This window comes from Quercus lobata, chromosome 8, assembly GCF_001633185.2.
Source record: "Quercus lobata isolate SW786 chromosome 8, ValleyOak3.0 Primary Assembly, whole genome shotgun sequence".
In the NCBI taxonomy this organism is placed as follows: domain Eukaryota; kingdom Viridiplantae; phylum Streptophyta; class Magnoliopsida; order Fagales; family Fagaceae; genus Quercus; species Quercus lobata.
Genome location: NC_044911.1, coordinates 275,459 through 302,014, shown reverse-complemented (window position 1 = coordinate 302,014; position 26,556 = coordinate 275,459). Strand labels below are relative to the sequence as shown.

Sequence of the window (26,556 nt, the reverse complement as noted above, 5' to 3'; positions counted from 1 at the left end):
CTCGGCGTGGGCCTTGGGCTTAGTATGAGGTGGACCGGGGTTGTCAGATATATTGTGTAAATTTTTGTATAAATTAAAAGAGATGGGTTTAAGTTACACCTAGTATAACTCTACAAGAGTTACCCATTTTTTAAGCCATAGATTTCCAAAAGATCTAACGGTCAAAAAGAAAACACAATTTTTTCAAATCATCATTAAATACTTACCTAATTAATAGCATCCTTATTAACTCTCTCCTAATTAATTACTTCTTGTCTCTCTTTTTCTCTCTCTTTATTTCACTGTAATTCATTTTTCCTCTATCACTTTCCTCGTCCATTTTCATAAAATGTTCAAGAAAAAACATTAACACCAGGAGCAGCAATTATAAGCATCAGATAATTACTACCATATCATCAATTTGATTGTAATTTTAATCTCTTTTATTCTTCTTGAATGAGTGAATAAGTCTCACAAAGTTAAGAACTACCACAAACTATGGCTTTGGAGGGGCACCAACACTCTCTGAACCAGTAATCTTCGTTAGATCTATTTGCCCATTAAAACTAATCCTCTTTACAAACTGAAACTTAGGAACAACAACACAATTACAATTAATTTTCTAATTCAAAGTTTGTTTTCAAATTTTCTCTTCCATTTTTTTTCTTCTTTGGGTTTCAAGAGTTATGGGTGTCAAATATTACCTAGCGGAAAAAAGAAAAAAGAAGCTCTAGATGAAACTACATTGAGATAATAAAAAATTAAAAAAAAAAAAAGTAAGGTGGGGAAGATAATAGGTCCAATCTGAAAGTGGCGCAAGAGAACAGAGAGGAGGAACAAATACTTGGAAAGAAAAAGGAAAACAAAGAAAGATATGGCAGACACGTACAAGGAAAGAGAGAGTAGTAGTGGTAGTCTGGTAGAAGAAGATGTAGGGTAAAAGAGTATTGTAAACATATGCCAAAAAAAGAATATATATATAATGTTTTAACTTTTAAACAATAAGTATGGAGAGAGAAATAAAACTGTTATTAATTAAGTGAATAATGTGTAAATCAATTAGCATTTATCGTGTCACTCTCTTTATATATATATATGACTCAAATTAATCTTGTACCATTCTTAACTCATTAATTCTAAGTGTATTTAATTTATTTTATAAAATAATAAAAATTTATAAATTATTAATGCACTATATTTTTCTTCTAATTACTCATATATCATAAGAGAAGTACTGTCTCCATAACATTTTCACAATACTTTCATAATAAATCATAGGTGATTAATTGTTATCGGTTCTAATTTAAATCTATCACTAAATTTTATTTTGTTTTTTTTTTGCTCCACCAATAACAACCTATAACAACCTATCATATAAGATTTATTGTGAAATTTTTTTAAACATAACATTTCTCTATACCATAATAGCTCATTGAACTAAAGAATATTTAGGAGACATCAATCCTATAAATATTTAAGTAAATATTTTTATATATTTTTTAGAAAATTAGAGATATTATGGACATTTTTTTTTTATCTTTTAGAAGAAACCATAAATGTGGATTTGATGAATAGGAATTAAGAATTATTTAATTTTTATTAATTATATATATACACACACTTGATGTAAATAATTTGATAAATATAAGAAAATAGAATATGTTAAATCATGTTATAAACATTTTTTTAAAACCATTATAAACATATTTTATGTGTTTATATATGTTATTTTTTTATTTAATTTCTCTATGTATATTTCGCTTGCCCCCTTAAAGAAAATTTGTAGTTTCATCATTGGCTCAAAGGCATGCCATGAACATTATTTGGAGGTTTATTAGCAACGTGAAACAATAATGTAAATAAGGTCCTATTCTTATAGAATTCACAGTAAGTTAAATCAAAATCTGGTTATGCTTCAACCTACATTACATATGTGTATTTATATATGATTTTTTATGTTAATATTACCAATAATAATTTTTTTTTAAAAAAATCATTGTAATTTATATATATCATTAATAATAAGAGTTTAGCATATCACCCATGCACCTTTTTTGTGTGAAAAAAAAAAAGAAAAAAAAAAGACTAAAATGCAAAATTCACTTTCTATGTTTCATCAAAATTCATTTTAATTATCTAACTTTGTTTTCATTCATTTCAGTCTTGTAACTCTCAAGTTTATTCAATTAAGATTTTTCCATCAACTTTTGTTATATGTTGTGGTTAATTTTCTAATTTTATAAATTTTTCTTCAAATTTTTTAAATTAAAAAAATTCAATTAATGTTTGAAAAGTTGACTTAAATGACTTAATTAAATAAATCTAAAATTTAGAAGATTGAAATGAACAAAAGAAAAGTTAGAGAACTGAAATGAATTCTAAAGAAATTTAGAGAGTGAATTTTGCATTTTAGCCCCCAAAAAGAACACGCATGTGTTAGCACAAAAAATTAATTAATTTCTCTTCTAATTTTTTTTTTCTCCTCTTGAGATTTATGAAGTAATTTGCCACTAAACTAGGATTATTTAAAATTTTAAAAAGTCAAAAAATAAATAAAAATGGTGAGGCTTTTCTAAGTACAAGTGAACAACGGCCCAGAGGCGAGACACTCTGCTTTTACACGCGAGTACAACTCCGAATTCCTACAGAACTCGGTGAACAATGTTAAAGTCCGAAACTTGATATGAATACCACCACCAACCGTGACTCTCACGTTTCCTAATCCTCACAGAATTCGGTTTTCAACAAAGGTTAAGGTTAAACCCCAAAACTTCACTCTATATTCTATTGCTTTGCTTTTGTTCTATTGTTTGCTTTTGTTTCTATTTAGTCCATAGCATGGCAGAGCAAGCACCAACATCCATGGATTCCCTCAACGACAAGAAGAAGAAGGCTCCCAATAGGTTGGTCGTGGAGGAACCCATTAACCACGACGACAACTCTGTGATCTTACTGCACCCTGATACCATGCACACCCTCAACTTCTTTCATCGTGATACTGTCTTGATCAAGGGGAAGAAGAGACGGGACACGGTTTGCGTTGTTCTTGATGACGCTGCTTGTGACAGTTCCAAGGTTTTCATGAACAAGGTGGTGCGTTCTAACCTTAGAGTCAGGCTTGGTGATGTGGTTTCCATTCATCAATGTCATGGTATTAATTACGGCAATAGAGTTCACGTTCTGCCTATTGATGACACCATTGAAGGCCTTACTGGGAGTATCTTTGATGCCTACTTGAAGCCTTATTTTATGGATTCGTTTAGGCCGGTGAGGAAAGGTGATCTTTTTGTTGTGAGGGGTGGGACGAGGAGTGTAGAGTTTAAGGTTATGGAGACTGATCCTGCTGAGTATTGCATTGTTGCACCTGAGACTGAAGTTTACTGTGAAGGAGAGGCTTTGAGGAGAGAAGATGAGGAAAGATTGGATGAGATTGGTTATGATGATATTGGTGGTGTTAGGAAGCAACTTGGTCAGATTCGCGAATTGGTGGAATTGCCTTTAAGGCATCCACAGCTTTTTGAAACTATTGGAGTGAAGCCTCCCAAGGGAATTTTGCTATATGGGCCTCCTGGTACTGGCAAGACACTCATAGCAAAGGCTATTGCTAATGAAACTGGGGCTTTCTTTTTCTGTATTAATGGACCGGAGATTATGAGCAAGTTGGCTGGTGAGAGCGAGAGTAATTTGAGGAAAGCTTTTGCTGAAGCAGAGGAGAATGCTCCATCGATTATATTTATTGATGAGATTGACTCTATTGCTCCCAAGCGTGACAAGACTGGTGAAGAGTTAGAGAGGAGGATTGTTTCACAGCTTTTGACATTGATGGATGGTGTGAATTCCCGGGCACATGTTATTGTTATTGGAGCCACCAATAGGCCTAATAGTATAGACCCCGCATTAAGAAGGTTTGGGAGGTTCGATAAAGAGATTGATATTGGTGTTCCGGATGAAGTTGGGCGTCTTGAGGTTCTTCATATCCATACCAGGAAGATGAAGCTCTCCGAAGATGTGAACTTGGAAAGAGTGGCCAAGGAAACTCATGGACATGTGGGTGCGGATCTTGCGGCTCTTTCTACTGAAGCTGCACTACAATGTATTAGAGAAAAAATGGATGTGATTGACATGGAAGATGAAACCATCGATGCTGAGGTTCTCAATTCCATGGCTGTCACCAATGATCACTTTAGTGCTGCTCTTGCAACTAGCACTGCCTCTGCCTTGCTTGAAACGTTTGTGGAAGTGCCTAATGTTAGCTGGGAAGACATTGGTGGACTCGAGAGTGTCAAGACAGAGCTTCAAGAGACAGTTCAATATCCAGTGGAGCATCCCGAAAAGTTTGAGAAGTTTGGAATGTCACCATCTAGAGGAGTTCTCTTCTATGGTCCTCCTGGTTGTGGAAAAACCCTTTTGGCCAAGGCTATTGCCAATGAATGTCAGGCTAACTTCATTAGCATCAAGGGTCCTGAGTTGCTCACAATGTGGTTTGGAGAGAGTGAGGCCAATGTTAGGGATGTTTTCGACAAGGCTCGCCAGTCAGCACCTTGTGTCTTGTTTTTTGATGAACTTGACTCCATTGCTATTCAGAGAGGAAGTGGAGTTGGAGATGCTGGTGGTGCTGCTGATAGAGTTTTGAACCAGCTTTTAACCGAAATGGATGGGTTATCATCCAAGAAAACTATTTTTGTCATTGGAGCTACTAATAGGCCTGATATAATTGATCCAGCACTTCTAAGACCTGGTCGTCTTGATCAATTGATCTATATCCCTCTGCCGGATAAGGCTTCACGGCTTCAGATTTTCAAATCTTGTCTTAGGAAATCACCTGTGTCAAAAGATGTTGACCTTACAGCTCTTGCCAAGCTTACAGGAGGCTTTAGTGGGGCAGATATCACAGAAATATGCCAGCGGGCTTGCAAATATGCCATTAGAGAGGACATTCAAAAGGATATTGAGAGGGAAAGCGGCACTATGGCAAAGGATTCCGCAGATGAAATGGCTGAGATCAAGGAAGCTCACTTTGAGGAGTCATTGAAGTTTGCCAGAAGGAGTGTGAGTGATGCTGACATCCGCAAGTATCAAGCTTTTGCTCAAACATTGCAGCAATCCAGGGGCTTTGGGTCTGCTTCCTATGGAGATCCTGTTGTTGATGATACACCTCCTGCTACTTCGAGTTCCTCCACATCTGTTCATGCCATTCCACAGCAAGTGCTTGACATTCAAGCAACTCAAGGAGACATGTTGCAGTCTTTACTGACCGCTCAGGCTGCACATGGTCAGCTCTTGGATACACTGATGGGCAATATGGCTGATTTGCGTATCCAGCTTCATCAGTTGAAAAGTTCGTTGTCCTCCACACCACCTCCTGGGCCCTCTGATAGAGTTTGCTTTGCCAATATGTCACAAAAGGGGGGAGTGAAGGGAATTTAACCTAAATCTCAACATGTGAGAAACAAAAAAAAATAGAGAAAACACACGCCAAAGAAAGCAATCAAATGCACAAGACAATATTTACGTGTTTCGGCAATTTGCCTACATCCACGGAGTTACAGAGATTTCACTATTTTCAGGAAAAAAAAAATACAAGATGCGGTTACAATTTTTTCCCTCACACAAAAACACAGCAACAACCTTATAAAAACCCTAATCACCAAAGTTGGTTCCACAATGGGCTAAATGGGCCAAATTTTTTTTTGCCTAGGGGCGTTGCCCCCGGACCCCCAAGAGGCTTTTCCATGAACGCTTCGGCTCCGCTTCATGGACTAAGTCTTAGTAAATCTCCCATTAAAAACCACACAATATTATTCGGGTCGTTGAACCGGATCAAACAAAACTAGGCTCCACAAAGCCCAACAAGGAGCATATCTGTTTGCATCTCCAGTTGATGGGGTTGATGATGCTAAGCTTTTTGATTAATTGCCTAATAATGTTTTATTTTCTTCCTATTTAGGATAAGGACTTAGATATCCAGAGAATCAGAATCATACTATTCTTTGTAGCTAGAATAAGTATTATAGGATTTTAAATTTAGTTCTCTCCCTTCTTACTTTCTGCAATGAACTTTAGCTTTAATGTATTTGCTGTAACTCAATAATGCATGATTGTAGTTGTTTCTGCAACAAGTGATTCAATATAATTCAATATTTTACCTTTAGAAAAGCTTCCTTTCTGTTGGTCTTGTCAATTGTAATTATTTACTATTAATTCAAATTTGATTCCTTGTAAATATTTTTTTTAAATTGCCATGGTATGACAAACACTTCAGAAATGTTTTCCATAAGCAAATTCTGTGTTTCATGACTTTTTGTTTTATGTTTTCCTTAACCACATTACGAGATTGGTTAAAAGAAATGTCGTTAGGATTGGCTAATATATAAGCTCTTATAAAATGCTTTGTTTGGTTTTAGGAATGAAATGCACCTTTTGTGCCCTACAATATAGTGAGCTACAGTCAATTTGATTGGGGTGGCTTTCCACTGATTTCAAATAACCAACTTCATAACATATGGCAACAATCAAAAGTGCCATCTACCAATCTGCCTATTGGAGTAGGATCTGTGTCCTGTGCAATGTGGCAAGAACAACATGTCATTGCCCATGTCATTGTTTTCTCTACCCTTTTTTTTTTATTCATAGAGTAGATTGTCCCCATATGTTGCTTGCAAATGAAAATATTGGGCTTATTTCATACCAGTTTCTGCAGTATATTTTTTTGTTCTTGCTTTTACCAGTGTTTTTATGCAAAAGAGATTAAGATACTTGAGTGATACTTCTCATTTTTCCTTATTTTCTGCTCCCAAGTTGTGCTTTCTGAGATGAGTGCACAGGAACATGAAATATGATAAGCTTTGCACGGTTGCACCAGACTGATGCCCTCCTAGGCTCCTATCTAGTCTTCAAAGAATGATCTTGTATATTAATTAAAAGTGATAGTCCATAGGATTTTAAGAAGTTGATTTATGTACGGAACTGAAAATTAAGTATCAGAAAAGTCAAGCTTAGGCACCAAGAGATGTCTAAAAATAGTGCTAATAATCAGTTGGCAGGTCTTCAAATGGTACTTTGAAGTAGATTGGCAAGAGAACATAATTTCAGGAGTTTAGAGATGTTTTTTGGTACTGTTCCCCTTGAACTTGGAGAATCTGTCAAACTGTGTCAGTGTTTCTTTCTTTTTATTTTATTCATTTGCAAATCACATTTGATGATTCATTTTTTTAAATTTTCAATGATTGACTTATTCCATCAGCACCAAGCTGAACTGGTCTGAACTTTTCATTTGGTGACTGCAGCATTTTTAGTGCACAATCTCACTGGCGAGTTGCTAGTTGCTCTCAACCAAATTAACTGAAGTGTAAGTGGTTGTGAACTTTTCCATTTATGTACTAATAGTGATTATAGGTCTATACTCGAAAAACTTCAGGTTTTCAATTTGGGCCATATGCAGTAGGATTAGATGTAAAAACTTCACTAGTAGAATACCCCAACTTTTTCAGAGTTGGAAACAATTTCAAAATTTGTATGCATTTTCTTCCCAATAATATTATTCAAATATATTCTTGTAAAATTTTCAAGTGAATCTAACCCATTAGAGTTGTATTTTCAACAAAGATATCCAAGCTAGTGGTCTTGAGGGGTCCATTTCTTCTACTGTTTGTGCCCTGAGTAATTTAATTGATCTGTAAGTCCTACCTTCCAAGTATTCTTTTGTTGCATTATCTCTATGAATTCTTATGTTACAATCCAATTCATTATTGCTTAGTTATTCTTTTTTCTAAACAGTTATCAACTAGAATAATACAAAGTAAAGAAATTGTGCCTTCATGATGTCGGCTTATGTTGCATGATATTAGGGTCTTGCACAAAAGGGGGACAATGCCACAGTATGCGACAGTAAGCACTCTGAAGTTCAAGTTAGTAGTTAATTTTGGAAAGAAGAGTTGAAATGAGACTGTAAGTTATTTCTCACCTCTCCCAGCTGAGAGGGGAAGGGATATTTATACCCTTAGCAATAAGTGTAGCATGGTAGGGGGCATTATTATCCTATGAGGCATCTTTGAGCTAAAGAAACAGCTTATTGATGGGACAATTCAATGGGACGAGGTGGGCCGGCCTGCTGTAGTGCAGTTGTAATTGTTTCGGCCTTGATGCACAATGTCTTGGGCTGGTCTTAATGCACATATCCTTTGTCTCAAGTGAATTTCCCTTTTAACCTTACATTTATTTGGTTGCATCCCATAATATATATTTAACCCTTTCATATTTCTTTTTAAATTATATTTGAAAAAATAAATAGTAATTATGAGGTACATTTTTATTCTAATTCATTGACAATCCATCGTTTTCAAATATTTTTTTCCACCTAAAAGAACCCAGAAGAGTGAATGAAGTAATGAAACCATAAATAGAAATTATGGAGAGGGAATTTGGGAAGTAATTAAAAATATAAATTGATTAACAAATAAAAATCAATAAGGAAATAAAATTAAAATTTAAAATGATTTGTGGAAAATGTATTAAATTATCCAAAATAGGAGATAAAATTAGAGGATAACACAATAAGTGAACAATCAATGTTATACTTGTTCAAAAAAAAAAAAAATGTTATACTTGGTGGGTGAGTTTTTGCAATGTAAGTTTATTTTGATAAAGTTTCAAGTATGATTTTCTTTTTTTTATAATTGTGCTCTTTATCATTAAACCAAAATACCAATATGTTTTTTGTGTAAGTAGGAATTGAATCTTGGATCTCTTATTTAATCAGCAGAGGCTTTACAGTTGAGTTAACCAAAATCCACTTTTACGGTGTAAGTTGATGCACCATGTGTATATAGCATCAGATTTCATAACATTTTTATTTATTTATTTATTTTTTTTGTGGTTGTAGGATGATTGATGTAAGGCCACAATTTGGTGCCTAAGCCCAAAAGGTAATAGGATCTAGGCTCAAAGAGTCCAATATAATGAATTTGTAGAGAATGAGTTAGAAAACTAGGCTTTAATGAGTGAGATAACAATTATAGTGGATCCAAATAAAGAGAAAGTAAAGAAAAACTAGTTTACCCAAAAAAAATCATCCTCGGCACGATCCAAGGAGATTAGTTCTTGTATATATTTTCTTTTGGATTTGATTACAAATCTAGTTCCTATTGTTACTGTGTTTCTTTCTCAATTCTCCGATTCCCCTCACTCAGGGCTTCTTTCTCTCTTATACCATCATCTTCCTTCTATCTCCACCCTCCACGGGTAAATCAAGTTGCTAGTTTTGATCCTTGTCCCATCAACACCTTCCTGAAGTCTCTGGGAGTAGCTGTAAGATTGAAAATCACTGTTCAAGTATCACTTGCACATTAATGCAGCCAAAAAGTTAGCTGCAGAGTATTTAATGCGGTGGTAATAGCCTTTTCTCAAATATTTCTTACCTTTCTCATGTCTCGCTACTTCCTGATACTTATCCTTAATAGTGGAATTGCCCGGAACGTTGCTCTTGATGGCAGGTCAACCCTTCTAACCTCTGCACCATTACAACCAAGGAGGAATTTGTCCTTGGGCCACCTTCCTAAACTCTTATGACCAGTCACTTTCCACTATTTACTAGCTCGTATTTCTACATCAACATTCCCTTATCCTCGGACTACTAGGTGTCCTCGGGCAGGGCTTATGGCCCAATATATATTTCTGGGCTTTTCTTCCCTACAATTGAAATATAAAAATAATATTTGAGTAGAATAAAGAAGGAAATAAAAATATTGTTAGGAACATATCCAAAAAGTTAATAGGTAGAATAGATTGAAAAATGACTTTCTAACAAAATTTTAGTTAAGTTTAGCAAAAAAAAAAAAAAAAATTTAGTTAAAATTTTATTTAGCCAGGTTGTTTGTTGGTCACAAACTGGGGCCATTTTCATCACTTCTCTTCCCCAAGGGTTGGGCCTAGTTCACTTAGGCCATGTCCTAGACTCTCCTAATTGAGAAATGTCCAATAAGGTGAATAAGTGATTTTGTTTTAATAAAAAATTGTGAGTTTTATATATATATATATATATATATAAATTTTTTCTCTCCACTTTTGAGAAGGCTGAAAAAATTATGTGATGTTAAAAATATTACAATTTTATTATATAGGTCTAATAATTTGTTGTGTCACTAATCACAATACGTAATTCAAATACTTAGTTATTATTTTATAGTTGTTAATGTGCAATCAATTATAGTCTTTTTCACATCAATTTTTAAAATTTTCATTTTTGTATTAAAATTTGCAGTAGTTTTAGCATGTGCTCACTCACTCCTCTCCTACTGCTTTGCTTTACATACCCACACCTAATTATGCCTATCTCATTTTAACACTCATATTTCATTCAACAAACCCTCTCTCTCTCTGCTTTCTGTCTCATTGCTTTTTGAGTCAAATTCCTTTCTCACTCTCTCTGGAGATGGAGCAGAAAGAAATTTTGGTCTCTGAAATTTTGCTCCGAATTCCATTCCTCCACTCACAATGCCATTTCAGATTTGGGTATCGTTTCAAACCCATTTGGGGTGACCACAGAAGAAGATCAAAATTTGCTAATTCTAAATCCCAATCCCATCCCCAAATTCCAATTTTGAATCTCAAGAGGAAGAGGGATTATGAATTTGCTTGTTCACAAATATAAACATGAAACACTAATACAACAAGATTTTCAATTAGAGTTTTGGAAGAATAAAAGGGCAAAGAACTACCAAAGTAGGAAGGCACATTTTAGTTTATGGTATCAGTCACAAGTTGTTGAAATTAAATTGAAATTAAATTAAAAATAAATCAAAGGTGAAGGTAGTCACTAAATAAAGCTAAAATTTGAACTTATCAAAGACCAGAAGATGCAAAAAGTTTGTGTTTGTCTGACAGTGCAGTTAAATACTTTCCACATTTGATGAGGATCCTCCTTCCCTCTCTTGATTTCATTAAATCCAACAACTGATTTATTTATTCACAAGCCATTCCCACAAAGCTTATGCTTCAAGATATATGCGTCTGACTGCTTTTGCTTCAAGAACCCACACATTAAAATCGTGTTTTAAACTAATGGATCCATCATAAACTTTACAAAAAAGATGAACCAAGAATGAGGGAATGTTGTCATAAATATTGTAAAAGAAAATAGGCATGTATGAGCTTTGGGATTTTTTCAAGATAGACAAATTGTCCTGTCAAATTCTCAGAGCTTTAATACACAATTATCTTACACAATAATTTGTATTAATTCCTAACAAAAACTTTCATCTAGTAATCTGGGGGGCTCTAGAAATGATGATAAGTGTTGAGATAGCCTGATAGGTTTGCAATACTTCAGATACTTTGAAGCATTATATTCTCAACCCACCATCAGTAATCAGACCACTCTTTCCAATTGCAAATAGTCATATGAGGCATAGGAGATGTATAAAATCTGGATGTGTGGAAGAAAGGATGATGGGATTCAAAATCAGTTTGTTGACGGTGATGACAAATGGTCAGAGAAACAGTTTTGCAGAAAAACAACTATTTCTATTTCAAATGAAAAGAGAATTTCTGGAACCTACATTAGAAGTGTTCATTATTTATGCAGAATGCACGAGGACAACATTTTATAATCATTTGAAAGAGAGGGATTTTTTTTTTGGGGGGGGGGGGGGGAGGAAGACTACTTGTTTTCTAATATATGCAACACAGTTGACCAATCAATGATATATTCCCTTAAGTTAAAATCATGTAATCCTGCAAAGAGTATATTTTCATGCTAGCTAAAAAAAAGGAAAATTAAAAATAAAATAAAATAAAATAAAACTTGGTGTACCTGCTCTACTTGTTGAGGAGTGTCAGCAGGTTCGCCGGCATCAACATCTACAAATTGCTGGACCTCCCTCTGCCAAAATATATCAGAAGCTTTTGATATAAAATCTTTGCTTAATTTTCTCTCCTTAAAGAACATTTGCAAAACATCCTCTTCTACTACTCCACTCATTGGAAGTCAAGAAAAATAACAAAGAAGATAAGCTTGCAGTAATTACCCTGGTGAGTTGGCGAGGGAGGCAACTACGCAGCCATAATCATATAAGGCACATGCAACTCAACACAAGTAGCTAAAAACTAGTACTTGATGAAGTATTATAAATAGAAATAAGCCCTGACAATTTACAAGGTCAATGAAAAATGCATACATAAATCATTAAATGTAACTAGAAAGAGCTCTCAATATCTAGAATTCTAGTTGTAACATCCATCTACAAAGACCAATAAAAATGAATAACTTGGCTCTTATAAACAGCATATTCTTAGTCACAACACAATTAGTAGTTTCAAAAGTATGTTTGGCCCAACAAAACCTGCTTCCAGAATACATATCCATCCAAGTGCCAATTACAAGGGAATGAGGTGTCATTTTAGTTAGAGCTCACTGGCAAAAGTCCTCAAATGTTACCCAGAACCCCAAATTTGTGCACTTTGTAAAAACATCATGTAACCCATACAGGAGTAACTATAACTATTAGTCCAATATCCAATGACACCCAAGAAAAAAAAACCATAATTTACTACAAAGATAAAGTCTTTGTAAGAAAAAAGGAAAAATAAGAGTTTGAGTGGGGTCTTCCATTTTCAAGGAAACTGAGAAGAATTGCATTGTTATCTCTAAGTGAGCTGAGTGATTCTATTCAATGTAATCAAAGTGAAGAAAAGGTACTATAATTATACCACACTGACTAACCTGGACGAGGACTTGTTCTTAGGACTGAAACAATGGGAAGTGTGGAGCAAGGAGTTGGAGAAATTCTTGGAAATGGGATGTTGGAAGAGCTGGTAGTGGTAGTGATGCACCTAACTCTTGAAAGGGTATCCATTGTGATTGGGCAATCCAATCCAATCACAATGATGTTGATGTTGAAATGAACAAATATCTTTCTATAAAAGCATATGAAAGTAATCTATCTATGTGAATGATGTTGATTGGTGGAGTGGGCAAAACTGAAAAGGGCGTTTAAAGATGTGACCATTTTCAAAAGTTTGGTCTACATATTTCTCGTGTCTTCAAAAGACAAGTTATGGTTGAAGATGCTAAACCCACCTTCTCTTTTAGAACCTTGCAAAGTTTTAAAATAACCTTCAAAGATAAACGAGCAATCATGACTTAATATGCATCATTTGGTTTTTCCCACAAATACATTCATAATTTAAATCCCTACTATTGTTGTAACTATCGAAATATCAACAACAACAAAAATGTAACTAAGCATGGATTTGTTTCCTCCAAAACTTGACATTTAATCATAATACCTATTTAAATACTAGGTATTTACAATGCAATATGTCAATCCCATGCTTTTCTTTTCAATTGTCTGGCTCATATGAGCTCAATAACTTACACCACAAGCAAAACAATGTCGCAAAAGCATCAATATCATTGAAATTATAATCACTTAACGACACGCGTTTAATGGAAGTTGATGTGAAAGCTTTAATTGAATAAACTCAAAATTTTGAAAACTCAATTGAATCAAAGTGAAGTTAGAAGCATAAAATGAATCTAGGTCAAACTTAAAAACCATTCTTATTATTTTGTGAGGTGTAAAATTATTACTTAAGTTTTGGTATTTAGATTTATTAACATCTCTTTCACCATTGATAATAAATACTCTAATTAATCAGTACGCTCCTAACAATTTCCTTCGTGCAAAACAATTCATGGGTTACAAATGAGCTGGATTTCTACTGGCTCGACACTAAGACCACAAACCCAACTAAATATGGCCCATGACACTATTTAAACTCCAAAAACCATTAAAATAACAAAGGGTTGTAACTCAGGCGGGCCCTATTCAAAACCAAAAGATCTGTTTCCATATCTAAGTCCCAAATTTAAGCCTAGCCGCGAAGGTGCGTTGCCTCTTCATTCTCTTCTGCTTAAACCCTCACACACACCTTACTCTCCACCACCAAGCTGTTTCAGCAAAACCCAAATTGAACACATACACACACATAAAGAGAGAGAGAGAGAGAGAGAGAGATGGATAAAGTGAGGATAGAAGAGGTCCAGTCCACTACGAAGAAGCAGCGCATCGCTACTCACACTCACATTAAAGGTCTTGGCCTTGAGGTATATAAATTTCACACTCTAATTTTCCACTTTTAGACGCTTTAAGGTTTTTTTTTTCCTTGGTGTTTTAAATTTCTATAATTTATTGCCGACTTACATTTTCTTTATATAAAAGTATTTTCAAATAATTGTTTAAAAAAAATGATATGGTAGTTGTTCTAACTGTGCTTAGGGCGCGTTTGTATAAGCTATTGGGAAATTGATTTTTGAGTTTAAAATAAGTGTTTGATAAAAAAAGGTACGTATGAGGAGTTGTGGTTGCAAAATAGAGTTTTGGGTTTTAAAAAGACAAAACTACATTGTTGGTCCCTAAAGTTTACCTACGGAGCACTTTTAGTTCCTATAGTTTCTAGTGAGCGTTGTTGGTCCCTAAAGTTTCAATAATGAATGCTAGCGGTCCTTTTATTAACTTCTATTAGTTTTTTTTGTCTATGTGTCTAATGGAATAATGATGTGGCAATTTTTTAATGATGTTTTTTTTTTTAATTAAAAATTACATATCAAAAAATACACATCAGCTTGGATCTCCCAAATCAAACCCAGTTCTATTTTGAATCATACACTGATTTTCTTAGGAACCAAACAAAACTACTACTACTGATTTTCTTAGTAATTTGCATCTTATAATGACCGCTGGCTTCTCCAAGCTGTAGTACTACCTCCACTCTCTATAAAACCAAAGGATTTAAAATCAAAACCCCAATTTGAATTAAAAAGAAAAAAAATAACAAGAATAGGACTATTTGCGATAAAAGAAAAAGATGGAGATCCCCTTTTGATCGTCCACCAAAAAATATATTATATAGGGTAGGGAGATGCCTTCCAAATGTGGGTGTTAGACTAACCGATCTCGAAGATACCCATGTACTTAGGAGAAATATATGAGTTGTGGTTTTTCTTTCATTACCCTAATAATTATAATCGCTATTATGTTATATCTCTAAACCTTGAGAATGTTTTCAATTTGTATTTGATTTTCGGCATGTACTACAAATTTCCAAGCAGTGGTGAATCTAATACCTAGTAAGAAGGCAGGCAATGGTAAATTCGGCAAGCCAGGTTTTAGCGATTGGAAGGCTTCAGCGATTGGAGAATATTATTAGTAGTTTTGTTTGGTTAGTAAGAAAATCAATGGAAGATCCAAATAGAATTGGGTTTGATTTGGGAGACTCAAGCTGATGTGTAATTTTTTAATAATAAAAAACCGTCACATCATTAAAAAAATGCCACATCATTATTCCGTTAGACACATAGAAAAAAAAAAAAAACTAACAGAAGTTAATAAAAGGACCACTAGCGCTCATTATTGAAATTTCATGGACTAATAGTGCTCATTTGAAATTTCAAGGACTAAAAGTGCTCCATAGGCAAACTTTAGGGACCAACAATGTAGTTTCGCCTTTTAAAAACGCTCTTTTAATCTTCCTAAACGCCTAACGAAATGTACTCTTAGTATCATATATTTTGTTCCAAGCCCGGAAATAGAGGAGGGCTGTGGCAGGTTGTCGGCATTCATGAAATTTGGTCACTTTATTATGAATTATTATGTGATTGGTAGGAGTTATACTTGTTTGGTCACTGAATATGATGCTGAGATTAGTTCTTTAGGACTATATGATTATGAGGATTTTAGATGGTTGTATGGATATATTGACCTATATCATAGGTTGATGTGTTTTTTCAAAAGTGGAAGACCCTTTGCTTTGTGTGCAAGAAAACAACATATGGAAAATAGAGCTTGTGAATGTCAATTATAAAGAAATGTTTATGGTCAGCAAAGGTGGGAAAAGGGGTCACTTACCATATATTTTGTTCATTGCACGGTTCCAAGCCTTGAAAAAGAGGAGGGTTGTGACAAGGTTGACGGGTCCCATATAATTTAGTCACTTTATTATGAATTATGTGGTTTGTAGTAGTTCTACTTGTTTGGTCACTGAATATGATGCAGAGATTAGTTCTTTAGGACTATATGATTCCGAGGACTTTAGATTAATATGCATCATTTGGTTTTTCCAACAAATACATTTATAATTTAAATCCCTACTACTGTTGTAACTATCGAAATATCAACAACAAAAAAAAAAAATGTAACTAAGCAAGGTATTTGTTTCCTCCAAAGCTTGATATTTAATCATAATACTTATTTAAATACTAGGTATTTACAATACAATACATCAATCCCATGCTTTTCTTTTCAGTTGCTTGGCTCATATGAGCTCAATAACTTACACCACATGCAAAACAACGTAGCAAAGGCATCAATATCATTGAATTTATAATCACTTAACGACACGCGTTTAATGGAAGTTGATGTGAAAACTTTAATTGAATAAACTCGAAATTTTGAAAACTCAATTGAATAAAAGTAAAGTTGGAAGCTAAAAATGAATTTAGGTCAAACTTAAAAACCATTCTTATTATTTTGTGTGGTGTAAAATTATTACTCAAGTTTTGGTATTTAGGTTTATTAACATCTCTTTTACCATTGATAATAAATACTTTAATTAATCAGTACGCTTTTAACAATTTCCTTCTTGTAAAACAATTTATGGGTTACAAATGAGTTGGATTTCTACTGGCTCGACATTAAGACCACAAACCCAACTAAATTTGACCCATCACGCTATTTAAACTCCAAAAATCATTAAAATAACGAAGGTTCGTAACTAAGGCGGGGCCTCATTCAAAACCAAAAGATCAATTTCCATATCCAAGTCCCAAATTTAAGCCTAGCCGCGAAGGCGTGTTGTCTTTTCATTCTTTTCTGCTTAAACTCTCACACACACTAGGGGTGTGCAAAGAACCGGGGAATCGAAAAAACAGCCCAAAATCGATCGAGAAATATATATAAATATATATATATATATATTTATGTAACTTTAATACATAAATGATTAGCGGCTTAGTGGTATGCACTTTCTGGTTTGGCTAGGTTTTTTGCTATTTAATTTTTTAAAACCCTAGTGCATGAGATAAATAAGGAAATACCCCTATTTTATTCTTCCCTTTTCTTCTCTTCAGGCGCCCCCTTCCCCAACTTTTTCTCTCAATTTTTTCTGTCTCTTTCTTCAAGCTGTGAAAATCTTACACATTTGTACATTACAGAACGCCAAACCAACGAACATTGGTTGGTCTTTCCTTCCATTCCTCACATCCCATTTTCCCACAAACTTTCTCTGCAGCTTGCCTCTGAGTTTTTTTTTTCCCCCGGAAAGTTTCAAGCTTCAGAAGAATTTTCATTTTCCCAGATAAGTTTCCTCTCCATATTCTCTGATTCTTTCTGAACAGATAAGAGCATCAAGAATTTCTGTTTTGGAAAAAAGGGGTATCTGTTAGCTGTGTTGAAGTGGTGCTTTTTTTTTTAATCTTTATTTGAATTGGGGTTTGTTAATTCTTGGATAAGTAGTAGCAAATACTGATTTGGAGTGGAATGCTGGTTTTGTTTGTGTTTTGAGCTTATGGTGTGGATTTGAAAATCTTAATAACCCTCTCTTTGGAAAACCGAAACCGACTGAAACCGAAATACACCGAAACCGATTGATTTCCAGCCATTTCGGTTGAGAATTTCACAAACCGAAATATTCGGTTTCGGTTGGCCATACCCATTCAAACCGACCGAAACCAAACCGAGCACACCCCTGTCACACACCTTGCTCACCACCACCAAGCTGTTTCAGCAAAACCCAAATTGAACACACACACATAGCGAGAGAGAGTGATGGATAAAGTGAGGATAGAAGAGGTCCAGTCCACTACAAAGAAGCAGCGCATCGCTACTCACACTCACATCAAAGGTCTTGGCCTTGAGGTATATAAATTTCACACTCTAATTTTCAACTTTTAGCCGCTTTATAGGTTTTTTTTTTTTTTTTTTTTTTTTTTTTTTTTTTTTTTTCTTGGTGTTTTAAATTTCTATAATTTATTGCCGACTTACATTTTCTTTATATAAATGTATTTTCAAATAATTGTTTTAAAAAAATGATATGGTAATTGTTCTAACTGTGCTTAGGGCGCGCTTGTATAAGCTATTGGAAAATTGTTTTTTGAGTTTAAAATAAGTGTTTGTAAAAAAAAGGTACGTACGAGGTTTTGTGGTTGCAAAACAGAGTTTTGGGTTTTAAAAACGCTCTTTTAAATGTACCCTTAGTATCATATATTTTGTTCCAAGTCCGGAAATAGAGGAGGGTTGTGGCAGGTTGTTGGCATTCGTGAAATTTAGTCACTTTATTATGAATTATTATGTGATTGGTAGGAGTTATACTTGTTTGGTCACTGAATATGATGCTGAGATTAGTTCTTTAGGACTATATGATTCTGAGGATTTTAGATGGTTGTATGGATATATTGACCTATATCAGAGGTTGATATGTTTTTTTAAAAGTGGAAGACCCTTTGCTTTATGTGCAAGAAAACAACATATGGAAAATAGAGCTTGTGAATGTCAATTATAAAGAAATGTTTATGGTCAGCAAAGGTGGGAAAAGGGGCCACTTACCATATATTTTGTTCATAGCACAGTTCCAAGCCTGGGAAAAGAGGAGGGTTGTGACAAGGTTGAAGTCTCCCATAGAATTTAGTCACTTTATTATGAATTATGTGGTTTGTAGTAGTTCTACTTGTTTGGTCACTGAATATGATGCAGAGATTAGTTCTTTAGGACTATATGATTTGAGGATTTTAGATGGTTGTATGGATATATTGACCTATATGTTGATGTGTTTTTTTTTTTAAAGTGGAAAACCTTTGATTTGAGTGCAAGAAAACAACATATGAAAAATAGAGCTTGTGAATGTCAATTATAAAGAACTATTAATGGTCAGCAAAGGTGGGAAAAGGGGTCACTTATCATATATTTTTTCATAGTGGGTTCCAAGCCTGGAAATTTAGTCACTTTATTATGAATTATGTGGTTGATGGTAGTTCTACTTTTTTGGTCACTGAATATGATGCTGAGATTAGTTCTTTAGGACCATATGAATCTGATGATTTTAGATGGTTGTATGGACATATTGAGAGTGCATTGTCATGCTCTGCTTAATTTTCTTTGTACTGTCCTCTCTTGCCTATATGTTGATGTGTGTGTGTGTGTGTTTTATTATTATTATTATTATAAAGTGGCAGACCTTTGTTTTGTGGGCAAGAAAACAACATTTGAAATAGAGCTTGTGAATGTCAATTATATACACCTGTTTATGGGCACCAAAGGTGGGAAAAGGGGTCACTTGTCAGGAGATCAAATCCTAGAGGCCTAAATAGATCCTTGCTTGAATTGATATTGTAGATCATGACTGGTTTTCTGGTTTGATCTTCATGTGAATGACTGGTAATTCTATGTTGGATTTTTGGTCATTAATTTCCAGGCCAGTGGAAGAGCATTGCCCTTGGCTGCTGGGTTTGTGGGTCAGGCAGAGGCAAGGGAAGCATCTGGTCTTGTAGTTGATATGATACGGCAGAAGAAAATGGCTGGGCGGGCACTTCTACTGGCTGGGCCTCCTGGTACAGGAAAGACAGCTCTGGCTCTTGGAATAGCACAGGAACTTGGGAGCAAGGTACTTCTCACATTTTATCTTGGTAACTTGTTTTGTTTTTTTATTTATCAACATTTTTTATGTTTCCTTGGTGAGAGTTCTTTGTTGATGTTTCATGTTTTTCCCCCATTATGATATTAGATGATTGATGGCCCTTCAGGCTTATTAAATAAAACTCTTCTTTGTTATTTTGCAGGTTCCATTCTGCCCAATGGTTGGGTCAGAAGTGTACTCATCAGAAGTAAAGAAAACTGAGGTTTTGATGGAAAACTTTCGACGGGCCATTGGTCTACGTATCAAGGAAAATAAAGAAGTCTATGAAGGAGAGGCAAGTTACTAATGCTTCTTTCATATTAGTCTGATGTGACCATAATCTCTTTGTGTTATTTTTATCTTTACTTCTTAATTTCTTGATATGTTGCTGTTCTTGTTATAGGTTACTGAACTTTCCCCGGAAGAAGCTGAGAGTGTGACAGGTGGCTATGGTAAAAGTATTAGCCATGTGATCATTGGATTAAAAACTGTGAAAGGAACCAAGCAACTGAAGTTGGACCCAACCATTTATGATGCCTTGATCAAGGAGAAGGTAGGTTCCTTTTATTTATTTGCTGTTATTTTTCCAGTGATAGAAATATATTTGCTTTTTTGATATATTCATTTACTTTGTATAATCTCTTTGCGAAGTATTTTAAATTTACTCATCCTTCTTATCCATGGAGTGTGTGTGAAGCTGTTATATGCAAAATTTTCAATGATTATGTTCATTTATTATTGTCACCTTGCAAAATGTTCTTCCATCAAAAGGAATACGATCCTTGTGGATTGGTGTTGTATGTGTAAAGCTAGTGGCAAATTAGTTGAATATCTAAGGCTTTATTGTTTTATTGCTAGAGATTTGTGGTCTTTAACCTTTTCTTTATTTTGAGTGGGTGATACCTTCAAAGGTTACTGATTTGTTCCTTATGTTTGGAGGGCAAAGTAACGGATCAATATGGAATGCTACTCTATGTATAACATGGGTGATTTGTAGAGAACAAAATGATAGCAGTATGAGTGACTGTTTGCTTGCTTGCTTTTGGCTGCATCCTCATTTTTTGGGTTTATAAATAGATTTTCTAAACAAGATGAATCTTAAATGTGGTCTTTAGGTGAACCTTTGTACACATCTTCTGTATACTTTATGTCCCTTTTTTTCCTAATAAAAAATTCAGTATTACTAGTGTTGCAACATGTGCTTGAGTATGCCAGGTCGTTTGTTTTTGGGGCTAATTTCTGTTTTATTTTTAATTTTAATTTTAATTTTTTTTTAAATGTAGGACAGGCAACTCAATCTGATGTCATGTCACTTTGATTCCTGTTCTTCATTTTCCTGCTGTTTTTATTTATTTATTCTAAAACTTTTAACCTGGGGTTTGGTGTGCTCAAAAGGAGAATCTAATTAAAAAATTGATTATAGTTTGATCCCTTTTTGGTTTTCCTGATACAATGTTTCAGGTGGCTGTTGGTGATGTTATATATATTGAAGCAAATAGCGGAGCAGTAAAGAGGGTGGGCAGAAGTGACGCTTTCGCTACAGAATTTGACCTTGAAGCAGAAGAGTATGTTCCACTTCCTAAAGGAGAGGTTCACAAAAAGAAGGAGATAGTTCAGGTCTGTTTTCATTTAGCTACTAGTTTTTTTGTGTATGTTGCATATTCTTAAATTCATAAGTGACATACTGATTTATAACAATAGTGTTGGACATTTCCTGACTGTGTGTGTTCCTTATGAGATCAGGATTCAAGATAGTTGCACATTTCAATTTTTTGACTGTCAGTGTAGTTAGTAATTGCAGCATTTCTTTCATAAATGCCATATCGACATTGTGTGAAGCATATGCCATCAAAATATAAAGAATTTAAGCTGCATATTTGTTTGACCTATGAGGGAAATGCGTTACAGAAATTATCTGACGAGATGTAACTGACTCTTGAAGTTGCTTGAATTTCTCTTATGACTGCAGCCGACCCAAGGATGATATAGCTAGAATTTAATGCCTCTTAAGTTGGTTGAACTTATCAGCTTGTGACTCTTACTGGCTTAGTAAGTTGTTGAGCTTCTTATAGGATTTGTAACCATTAGGCCTGTTCTAAGTGGTAAAGTGGGGGGTGGAGTTGGGTGGTTCATACAATCATATTTTGCTCAGCCAAAGAAAAAAAGGGAAAGAAAAAGAGAACTAGGAGAGAGAGAAAGAGTGAGACTGAGCTTAATGTATATAAGCATTGCTTTCGGTTCATATATATATATATATATATATATTGTTGTGCTTCTGATAGAATTTTCTTTTTGTTTTCTTAGATTATGTTGATGTTGACTATTGGTACTGGAAGTTTATACTTATCAGAAGACTCATAAACTGATCTTTTTTGCGGTGTAATGGGCTTCCTATTTTGATGTTCAGTTTTCTGTTTGCTTATCCAATCTCTAACAGGATGTAACACTACATGATCTGGATGCTGCAAATGCACGGCCTCAAGGTGGGCAAGATATACTGTCCCTAATGGGGCAGATGATGAAGCCTAGGAAAACAGAAATCACTGACAAGTTAAGACAAGAAATTAATAAGGTACTACATCATATTTTTTTTGATAAGAATTAATAATAAAGTAAATAAATTAATCTACTTCATAAATTTATGTCAGATATTAATTTCAACGTATTATTTTCTTTTGATAGAAGCTTAAGTCATGGTCAGCAAGTCATTCGAAGTTTCTCACAAATTTCTTCCATTATTTTGGGAAATCCTTTTCTTAAGTTGTTATTATTTTTCTTAACAGTTCTCTGATTAAGTTGAAAATTCCAAGACATTGACACAGTCCATTCTTCTTTTCACCAATAATACATAAAAAATCATTCTATACTTTGTCTTTATCCCACTATGATGCATTAAAGATGAGATGGTGTATGTTTGTTCCCAAATTTATGTTTTTGTCTACCTTTGGAGGTAACACATTTTTTTTTTTTAATTAATTAATTTATTTATTTTAATTTTTTAATGACAGGTTGTTAACCGGTACATTGATGAAGGTGTAGCAGAACTTGTCCCTGGAGTTCTATTCATTGATGAGGTTCTTTTCTCTATTATGTCTGTCCATGTTTTAAATGTTTCATGGTTGCTCTTTATTATTTATTTATTTGTGTATCTATCATTATTTGCAGGTACATATGCTGGATATGGAATGCTTTTCATACTTGAATCGTGCTTTAGAGAGCTCACTGTCTCCAATAGTAATCTTTGCCACAAACAGAGGGTTTTGCAATGTGAGGTATGAAATTCTTGTGCACCTTAAAAATTTTGGAGTGCTTCTTCCTTGACCATCTTTTTAACCTTAATAAGCAACTTGTTACATATGAAAGTCACTGTTGCCAGTTGACAAGTCATAAATCTGAAGCAGAAATTGAATGCTTTTGTAATTGATTAATAGATATGCATGATATACTTCTCTTAATTTGTTATTATTGTGGTTGGTGTTATCATCATTCAGGCCTTAACCAATAAATTTGCCATCTTTATTGCATTGTTAAGGCATCAGCCTTGATACTTAAGCCATACAAATGAGTGCATCACTCTTTTGAGCACTATTTTTCCTCTATGGTTTATAACTGGAGCAACTTGGAGATGTTTTCTTTGGCTTGCAAGGTGGTCAGGGGATAAGAAAGTGAATCTGTGCTAATGCCTTAGTAACAAAGAGTTTAACAACTAGGTATTGTATGTGTTTTGTGGGACATGGGTTTGTGAAATATTTTAAACCATGCTGCCCACTGCTAGAGGATCCATACCTAGGAACTTTGTCGATCTGATATGTAGAGCTTTTATATTGTTTATTCATTTTCATTTGATCTGCTAATGTAAACACAAAGTTAAAAAAATATGGTCTTCATGGCTTCTGTAGTCTGTCCATGATTAACTAGGCCTTTTCCTGGGATGATGCCATGGTGGTTCCATATTTCTCAATGTAGTAAAATGTCAAATGTTTGGATTGATCGATGATCTTAAAGCTGCATTTGGTGGGGTAGGATACGGTTTGCACCCCAATTGCTAATGGTGGATTGGGCGAAAAAAAGTTAGTGACCTTTAACGAGAACATTTTGGGTAAATGGTTATGGCATTTTGGGTTGAAGGAAATGCTTCTATGGAGACGTGGTAGCCGTGGAATATGGAGAGGAGTGGGGAGGTTGGTGCACAAAGTCTTCGAGGAACTCATGGTTTTGGCTTATGGAAAAGCATGAGCATGGGTGGGAAGGGTTTCTACAGTATATATACCTGCTTTGATATAGGGGAGGGTAGTTGTGTTTGGTTTTGACATTACAAGTGGTGTGGTGACCAACAATTGAGGATGATTTTTCCGGATTTATATGATCGTTCATTAGTTAGAGATGCCTTTATTGGCTCCTTGCCGGGGAGACAGACAGAAGGGAACATAGTAATAGGGGTGTCAGATTTGAGCGTGACTATTGATTGGGAGATAGAGGCAGTAACCTCCTTCTTTAATCTCCTTTATTCCAATATCTCTCATTGAGAGAGTAGAGATAGATTGATTTGGCAATTGAAAGGGAATGTAGATTTTGATGTGCGTTCTGTTTGTGATGCCTTAAGGGGTCCCTGTTCTAAGAGTTTTCCTGGGAAAAGTATTTCATGTGTCAAGGCCCCAGGAAAATTTCTTTCTTTGTTTGGACGGTAGCATAGGGGAGGATCCTTGTGATAATCTCATTAAGAGAGTATTCATGCTATTAGGGTGGTGTTGTAAGCACCATAGTGGGGAGATTGTGGAGCATCTTTTGTTACACTGTAATGTTGCATTCAAGCTGTGGATTTTGTTTGGATGGTGGAATTGAATAGGCGAGCGTTTTTCACATATTTGTTTTTCACATATTTGTAATCTGACTCTATTATGTTTGATGCGGACTCTATCGTTGGAGCATAACTGTCATAAATTTGAGTATTTGGGAATTTCAAGGACACATTTGATAGAATTGTTTTTTTATTTTATTTTATTGGTTTGATTGGTATCGGGCATGGGGTTTTACTAATTGTGACTCCATTCTTAAGTTTTTAGAATCATTATACTTCTGTACATAACATCTTGTAATTCTTTAGATTCCTTTGTGTACTTTTCCATGTGCATGAAGTAGTCTCATTCAATAGAATTCTAATTTACTGATCAAAAAAATTATTGGGGTTTTTTAGCAATCTTATTGAGCAATTGTGTGTTGGGCTAAGTGGACAAGTTCTGTTGTAGATGGGCTCAGTGGTGGGGGTTTACCTGCTTGGATGAAAATGGTGGTTAAATTGATTTTGTGCAAGTGATGGAGGTTGGTGGCATGTGTGACAGCAGTTGCTTATATATATATATATATATATATATTAATTCTTGTATGTGATGCTTTAATTACTTTGATCTTTTGTGTTTGTAGTGGTCTACAAACAATAATGCTTTTGTCATCTGGGCCTTACCTCATAGTTGCCTAGGAACCTTGACTTAAGTTACTTTGATGTTTTAAATTCTGAACATGAATCTTCTAAAAATTTCTGAATATGAATCTGTTTTCATGCAGAGGGACTGATATGAACTGTCCTCATGGCATACCTGTCGACTTGTTGGACCGGTTGGTTATTATCCGAACACAGACTTATGATGTTGCTGACATGATAAAGGTTCAACCCAAATTTTGTGTTCTCTCACTGTCTACAATTTCTCTTCAACTCCTAACCATATTATCATTGTTCACATACTGATATTTGTGGTCTTTGTTACTGTCAGATTTTGGCTCTCCGTGCAAATGTGGAGGACCTAGTAATAGATGATGAAAGTTTGGCTTACCTGGGTGACATTGGTCTACAAGCATCCTTAAGGTTTGGCTTAATCTTTAGATTTGCTGTTTCTGAGTCCCATCCCTCAAAAGATATTTAGTGACGCTTCTGTCATCTCTTCAGGCATGCAGTTCAGCTGTTATCGCCCTCCAGTATTATGGCAAAAATGAATGGCCGCGACAATATCTGCAAGGTAATAATATGATTTGGATTAATCTGTAATCAATGTGATTGAAGATGATTTAAAATATTGCAGAATTCTTCTTCCATCAACTACATTAGTAATTTTGTTTCAATTTATATGATTTATAGGCGGATATTGAGGAAGTGAAAGCTCTCTATATGGATGCAAAGTCTTCAGCAAGACTTCTTCAAGCGCAGCAGGAAAAATACATTTCATGAAAATTCTAAACAATTTTTCCTGAATGTCAAAGGTAGTCTGAATTTGGAAGTAGGCATTATTTAGGTTCGGTTAGCTTCTCTGTCGTGGGTTTTGAAAGAGCAGGAGGTTTTGGTCAAAGACTTTGGCTTCGTTGATAATTAATGTGTGTAAAGGCGAAATGTTTCAGAAGTGTTCCAAGCTACGGGAAATTTGTATGTCACATGAGTAGTGTCATGGTTATGCTGTCAGCAGCGATGCAAGTGGTGAAACTCTAGTTGTTGCACCATTCTGTTAATGAATGCATCGGTGTATGGAACTAAGCTTTCAAATACACTTCATATTTACCCTGGAAAATTACTAACCCAGTTATGTGATGATCACTAATTCTTAACTTTATTTAACAATTTTTATGCGAATCTGTGTGAGCTTTATTTACAGCATGGAAGTAGCCATTGCTTTATATTTTCTTCCTGACTCCTGTGCTTCACATGCTACTTGAAGAAATAGTGATCAAGGGTAAATTGGAAGATATGTATATATATATATATATATATTGCTCGAGTTGTTAAACCATTACTATATAAGTCCAATTTCAACATCAAATGTGGGTTTCCTGAAATTATGAAAGAAGGAAAAACTAATAATTTGGTTTTGATGGTGAATGAGATAGTATGTATCCTTTCATTCCTTTGCACAAAGACATTCTTAAGGG

The 26,556-nt window shown here is 34.7% G+C and overlaps 1 protein-coding gene and 1 pseudogene across 2 annotated transcripts; both read left to right on the top strand.

Annotated features, from left to right (window-relative positions):
- The first annotated feature begins 2,931 nt into the window (after positions 1-2,931).
- Positions 2,932-6,035, top strand: LOC115955397 (annotated as a pseudogene).
- A 7,944-nt stretch (positions 6,036-13,979) lies between these two features.
- LOC115955508 (ruvB-like protein 1) lies at positions 13,980-26,289 on the top strand. Of its 2 annotated transcripts, none has more exons than XM_031073639.1 (12): positions 13,980-14,083; positions 19,444-19,632; positions 19,808-19,939; positions 20,048-20,197; positions 21,106-21,261; positions 22,082-22,216; positions 22,653-22,718; positions 22,810-22,916; positions 25,207-25,306; positions 25,413-25,504; positions 25,586-25,655; positions 25,775-26,260. In XM_031073639.1, exons 1-12 carry the CDS (start codon positions 13,994-13,996, stop codon positions 25,862-25,864), a joined length of 1,377 nt encoding a protein of 458 aa, XP_030929499.1. In that variant the 5' UTR covers positions 13,980-13,993; the 3' UTR covers positions 25,865-26,260. The 2 variants fall into 2 exon arrangements, with proteins under 2 accessions (XP_030929499.1, XP_030929498.1); XM_031073638.1 differs by lacking the exon at positions 13,980-14,083 and adding an exon at positions 16,999-17,891 and having other exon boundaries at positions 25,775-26,289.
- The last annotated feature ends 267 nt before the right edge of the window (positions 26,290-26,556 follow it).

Excerpts from the sequence above, each read along its gene's own strand:
- LOC115955508 (XM_031073638.1), top strand. The coding sequence starts at position 17,802 with ATGGATAAAGTGAGGATAGAAGAGGTCCAGTCCACTACAAAGAAGCAG. Across the intron at positions 22,917-25,206 it reads AGAGGGTTTTGCAATGTGAG|AGGGACTGATATGAACTGTC; the intron begins GTATGAAATTCT and ends GTTTTCATGCAG. Across the intron at positions 25,505-25,585 it reads GGTCTACAAGCATCCTTAAG|GCATGCAGTTCAGCTGTTAT; the intron begins GTTTGGCTTAAT and ends TCATCTCTTCAG.